At 37.3% G+C, this 6767-nt stretch overlaps 1 protein-coding gene across 1 annotated transcript; it reads left to right on the top strand.

Annotated features, from left to right (window-relative positions):
- The first annotated feature begins 1567 nt into the window (after positions 1 to 1567).
- On the top strand, positions 1568 to 3400 carry supt4h1 (SPT4 homolog, DSIF elongation factor subunit). The gene is given in 5 exon segments (NM_001141871.2): positions 1568 to 1759; positions 2019 to 2125; positions 2241 to 2296; positions 2764 to 2817; positions 3014 to 3400. Coding segments are annotated over 5 exon segments (354 nt in total). The 5' UTR covers positions 1568 to 1690; the 3' UTR covers positions 3082 to 3400.
- The last annotated feature ends 3367 nt before the right edge of the window (positions 3401 to 6767 follow it).

Here is a 6767-nt window from a genome sequence, read left to right as displayed (position 1 = left end):
TACAGCGCAAGTCTCAAAGAAGTCGAATAAACTAGACATTACTGTAGCTGCAGCTGAAGAATTTGGGGATTTTACTTCGGAAGACTTGTAAGGGGTACTGGAGCAGGAAGACCCGCCCTCCCAGGTTCCCCTTGAGCCTGTGTCGGGATCACATCTGTTTTATTTATTTTTAACAAGATGAGGGGAAAAAGGAAACCGCACACTGCTCTTCATAGTATCACTGATCTTTAATAAGCTTTACGTATCGGCCTCACGGCCTTCGTCAGAGCTTTTGTGAGTTTTTCAAAAATTAGCACCCTTATGTAGACCTAGCCCCACCCACATCCGTTCCACGCATCGAATGGGGTTGGAGGTGAAGGAAAAACAAATAAGTGCTACCAAATATAACAGTATGCATTTCATAAATATTTAAATAAAGTGTGTAAAGACGTATTAAACACGTCTGTAAAACCACAATGAGGACATCGACCTACCAAGCAAGTTTTCATAAATCATTGTGTACAGCGTAAGAAAAACGTCAGAGTAATCTGAAATAAGGGCATAATTCATGTTCAAAATCACAACATAACATACATAGGCATTTCATTACATAGGCATTTAATTACATTGTATTACATAGGCATTTCATCATTAAGTCCTTTAGGAAATAATGTCTGGAGGGTGAAAATCCCAAAACATTCTCTTTTACTCAGAGTATTGTTAATATCACCTCCCCTGTCTGATATCTTAACTTTCTCTATGCCACAAAATCTAAAGGTAGAAATGTCATGTTTTAGGTCATTAAAATGTACTGTGACTGGATAATCCCTGTCGTTTCTCCTGATTGAACTTGTATGTTCACCGATTCTCTGTTTGAGAGAACGAGAGGTATTTTTTAACAGAAAAGTTGTTTGAATTATTTTTTTATTTAGTTTTTTGGTAGTTACATTTTTCTGGGGAATCCTGTTTCCATCCCGCATACTAGGTGGCGGGATGCACGTTAAATCATATGATCGCCAATATACCATAGAAGACATGGATTGTGTAGAAGTGCCATTCAGAGGGTGAATGGGCAAGACACAATATTTAAATGCCTTTGAATGGGGTATGATAGTAGGTGCCACGTGTACTGGTTTGTGTCAAGAACTGATTTTATTTTATTTGAACTGCCTTGTTTTTCATACTCCTGTGTGTATCAAGAATGGTCCACCACCCAAAGGACATCCAGCCGACTTGACACAACTGTGGGAAGCATTGGAGTCAACAAGGGCCAGCATCCATGTGGAACACTTTTGACACCTTGTAGAGTCCATGCCCCGACAAATTGAGGCTGTTCTGAGGGCAAAAAGGGGGATGCAACTCAATATGAGGAAGGTGTTCCTAATGTTTGGTATACTTACTTACTTTCTGATGTTCTTCGTATGTTTATTTCTCGTGTGTTTTTGTTATACCTTATATTATTTTTTTGTACTACAATGTTATTGATTACTGCATTGTTGGTTTTTGGTCTTGCAAGAAAGGCATTTCACTGTGCACGGGAAATTAAAACTCAAAACTACGCGTCCCAAAAAACTGTGACCCGTCACCCGGAAGTACTTATTTCGTCTTGCCAGTTTAGCAGCGGTGAAAATCAAAACAACGCCTTTTTGAAACGCTTTTATTTTATACATTTTACAGATACATTTCTCAAATATCAGCTGCTATTTTCTCGATGGCTTTGGAAACTTGTCCTAAGGACCTCCGCCATTTGCGGGCATGTCTTCTCTGCTCTCTGGTGAAGGTAAATACTAGCAAGCTAACGTTAGCAAAGCTGACCATCTGTTTTCTTCAACTGGCAGTGGCATACATCTATAGACACTCGCTTACTCTGAGAGGTGTCCTAGCTACTTACAATTTATCGAACGAAACGTTTTAAAAAGCTTGCCACTATCTATTAAACGTAAAGTTTGCTGAAATGTTTGTGTAACGTGCTAACATGACTAGCTACCCAGTTAACCATGTGTATTCATTGAATCCATATTTCTCCCGTCCCCATACAGACTATTGACCAGTTTGAATATGATGGCTGTGACAACTGTGAGTCGTACCTTCAGATGAAGGGGAATCGAGAGATGGTCTATGAGTGTACAAGTTCTTCGTTTGATGGGTAAGTTCTCTACTTGTAATTTATGACTTTTCAGAGATGGCATATTGATGATTTAGTGCCAGTTCTAGACAGCAAGTGTGGGCTAATTGCTAAAGAATTCGGTCTATGTTTACAGGGTCATAGCTCAGATGAGCCCTGAGGACAGCTGGGTAGCCAAGTGGCAAAGAATCAGTAAGTTTGTTGTCATAGTTTATCCTGTTGGTTTATGACTTTCTTTCAAACTTCTCCTTGAAGTTTCATTTCATTCTGTTGTAATATAATAAATATTTTTTTAAATTTAACCTTTATTTAAACTAGGCAAGTCAGTTAAGAACAAATTCTTATTTACAATGACGGCCTAGGAACAGTGGGTTAACTGCCTTGTTCAGGGGCAAAACGACAGATTTTTACCTTGTCAGCTCGGAGATTCAAACTTGCAACATTTCGGTTACTAGTCCAACGCTCTAACCACTAGGCTACCTGCTGGCTGGCTATATGCCATTTAGCAGACACTTTTATACAAAGTGACTTAGTCATGCGTGCATATATTTTACATATGAGTGGCCGTGGGAATCAAACACACATGCTCTACCAACTGACCCATACAGGACCACCTATAATGTTCTAGTGCTGTTTTGTATTTCACTTTTCCTGTTTAGGTAACTTCAAGCCTGGTGTCTATGCTGTGACGGTGACAGGGCGATTACCTCCAGGTACGTCACGTTCAAAGGCAGTGTATATTCTCAACCGTCTACTATAGGAGCCATTGAGAAAATGTGGCATATGTGTTCAAAAATCAGGAAACAAACTGCAGAATCTTCTTGGGTTCTCAAGCTGCTTTCATTGAATCCCATCCACTGTGTGACCTTCTCCCTCTCTCTCAACATTGTTCTTATTTCTGTCCTGCAGGGGTGGTGAGAGAGCTGAAGAGCAGAGGAGTGATCTACAAATCCAGAGACACCGCTGTTAAGACATAAGCCTGATCATTACCTCTCTCTATGGGGACAGACGGTCATCTTCAGCACAGCTTCACGGTGCAACAACATCCATAAACACAGCCTGTGGAGACTGATGTCGCTAATGGGTCTTCTGTTTGCCAAACACAAAGTCTGATTTTCGTTATGTGTAACGTCTCATAGAACTGTCTTGTTTTAATTTGGGTAATGTGAAGATTTTTTTATTTTCAATGGGATGGGTTCACTGCTAGAATAGACATTGTCATATTATGCTAAAATAAAAAAGTATTTACAAACACAGAGTGTATTTATCATAATAAACTCTAAAAGTGTTTTTTATAAAAATGTAATCTCTGGCATCGGTCTTCAATGAATTCACTTGACATCATTACACCCCAGTAACAGTATACAATCAATCACACGATGGGGCTGTTTAACTGCAGGTTCTGAAATTCATCTTTTAAAATAATGTAGAAGTCCATCGGGTGGCAGTCATGAGCTACACTAAACTGATGTATTTTCTACAAAGGTCAGCCATTTAAATGACTGAAGGCCATGGTTCAATCCGACCGTGCTTTACTGTCGACGTCATTTTTGATTGAGCGAACATATAAAGCATTTACTGTGAATGCGGTCTCAGCGACCCGGGAAACGTTGCTTTTAATCGGTGTATTGTCGGTAAAGCGCGATCGGATTGAATGTCGTCTTCAATGATTATTAAGTCCCTCAAGTGATAGTTGGTACTATTCATTTAGGTCAATGCTTTTTCTATCGCTAACGAAGCTGTCTCCAAATACAGCTGGCTAGACAGATTGACTTTTTTTTTTTTTTCAATATGAATCGTTTTAAGAGTATATTTTCTGATCATGAAAGTACTCACAGCCTCCATGACGGTTTTAAATGAGATATTTTGAAGCCATTTCACAGGATATGATTGAATTGATGTTCCTGCTTCATGTGTCAACTGTTGTTCACTTCCTGTATTGAGGCTACACTGTGTCGCTCAACAGGAATTGTTATTAGGAAGTTGTCTCCTGTTGATGGAAATCATAGACAGAGAGGTCAGCAGTACACTTTACTACTCATTACATCCTCGTGCTCTCTGTAAACTGGAAGGGGCACTGGGAAATAACATGAAAATAAGGTGATTGTGATTATTATTATTTTTTAGCTCAATGGAATCTTAGTAGAAAACCGATTACTTTGAATGTCTGTCTGCTTGGACAAAGATACTGTGCTTCAGAAGTGCAAGGAGGCAGTTTTATGAAGGGGAAAAAACAGGTAGTAGTTGAGGTGGATGGTAGCCGATGTATTTTTTTAGTCAGAAGAACCACATACCCTCTGTCACACCACTGTGTCACGTTTGATTGAACACCTTTCCTTCCTCTACACATGACAGACACACCCAATGACACCCAACACAATGGTACCACCAGTGTAAAAATACTTTGAAGTACTACTTAAGTAGTTTTTTTGGGGTATCTGTACTTTACTTTACTATTTATATTTTTGACAACTTTTACTTTAACTCCACTACATTCCTAAATAAAATAATGTACTTTTTACTCTTTGCATTTTCCCTGACACACAAAAGTACTCGTTACATATTGAATGCTTAGCAGGACAGGAAAATTGTCCAATTCACGCACTTACCAAGAGAACATCCCTGGTCATCCCTACTGCCTCTAATCTGGCAGACTCACTAAACACAAATGCTTCGTTTGTAAATTATGTCTGAGTGTTTAACTGTGTCCCTGATTATCCGTAAATTAAAAAAACAAGAAAATAGTGTTGTCTGGTTTGCTTAATATAAGACATTTTAAAGGATTTATACTTTTACTTTTGATACTTTAAGTATATTTAAAACCAAATACTTTTACTCAAGTAGCATTTTACTGGGTGACTTTCACTTTTACTTGAGTCATTTTCTTTTAAGGTATATTTACTTTTACTCAACCATGAAAATCAGGTGCATTTTCCACACCCGGGGTACCACCCATACCTTCCTAACATGTATCACAGACATGTATCACAATGACACGTAACACCATGGTACCACCCATACTTTCCTAACATGTATTCACGTACGGGTGTATTTTGTATGTGCTGAAGGGTGAAAGTAACTTATTCCGTCCTGTTTATACTGTAGTTGAGACTGTTAGACAACACATTTGGCCAAATTTGTTAACAGCTCTGTTAGTGAGAATTTTATCATTTGTCAAGATAATCCATCCATCTGACAGGTGTGGCATATCAAGAAATTGATTAGGATCATTACACATATGCACCTTGTGCTGGGGACAATAAAAAGCCACTCTAAAATGTGCAGTTTTGTCACACAACACAATGCCAAAGATGATGTCAAGTTTTGAGGGAGCGTCCAATTAGAGCTGTATCCATGGCTGTGCTTTCCGTTTGAGTTACATTATATTTGGTTTTATTTTCATCTCTAATTGGACGCATCTTCACAGTCATGTGAAATCCATAGATTAGGGCCTAATGTATTTATTTAAATTGACTGATTTCCTTATATGAACTGTAACTCAACAAAATCTTTGAAATTGTTGCATGTTGCGTTTATATTTTTGTTCAGTATAGATTATATTTCTGTGTTTCTTACACACATCACCAAAACTGTTGTTTTTAGGGTGAAATTTCAACCACATGATTGTCATCATGGTAACCAATTTCCAACATATACAAACCGTGTATAAAATAGAATGAATTTGTACCTTTGAAACAATGTCAGATCTTCAACATTATATCCACTATCAGAAACAAAATGATAGGCCGGGCAGCACCTCCTTTATGGAAGTTAATCTACAGCATCGGTTTTGTCTCCTGCCCAGGGTTTTAACAAGCACAAATCTGCTTAGCTTTCATATCGGTCACTGTCTACTACCAATGTGCTGTCATGACAATGATTATTGATAATAACTAAATAACTAAATAGACGCACCATTGCTATCAAAGTCAATCCAAAAGAGTAGGTCTAACAGAGCAAATGGAATGTAGCCATACTTTATAAGTCTTATATCATCAATGATAGGCCTACTGTTTAGACATATATAGCATTTGCGAAACCATAAACAGCTATTGTTTAAATTCAACCCAGGGTTCAACTAAAAATAGACAATACATATAGGCCTAGTGTTTCAAGCTTTGGAGTATCTCAAAATGTAATCTTCAAGTTAATCATTTATATGTTGGATTCACGTCTCCATCTCAACCAAAAATCAAAGTTAATGAATAAATATGACTAAATCAATTCAAATTTTAAATGCACTTTAAATAAAGTTGGACTTTGATTTAGTCCTATTTATTCTTTAACTTTTTAACTTAAATTTGTGGTTGAGATGGAGGTGTGAATCCAACATATCAATTATTAAGTCAGTGGCATAAAATATACATCTCCTTCAAATGTTGATAATACTATAGTATATGCCATTTAGCAGACGTTTTTATCCAAAGCCACTTACAGTAAAACATTTTTTTTTACAATTATTATTTTTTAAAACAATAACAACCCGACATCAACAAAAGATAATACATTTTCGCTGTAATTTTGTTAGTTAAGTTCCAACACTCCTTCCATCTTGTGCCTATATCAGTTATTTTTAAGTTTTGATTACAATATTTGTATTTTTTTATTCTAAGAGATTGTCAGTTAGATACTAGGTAATATATACAAAACATTGCAGAAAGCC

This window comes from Salmo salar, chromosome ssa04 (assembly GCF_905237065.1).
Source record: "Salmo salar chromosome ssa04, Ssal_v3.1, whole genome shotgun sequence".
Taxonomy (NCBI): Eukaryota; Metazoa; Chordata; class Actinopteri; order Salmoniformes; family Salmonidae; genus Salmo; species Salmo salar.
This window is presented reverse-complemented; position numbering and strand designations above follow the sequence as displayed.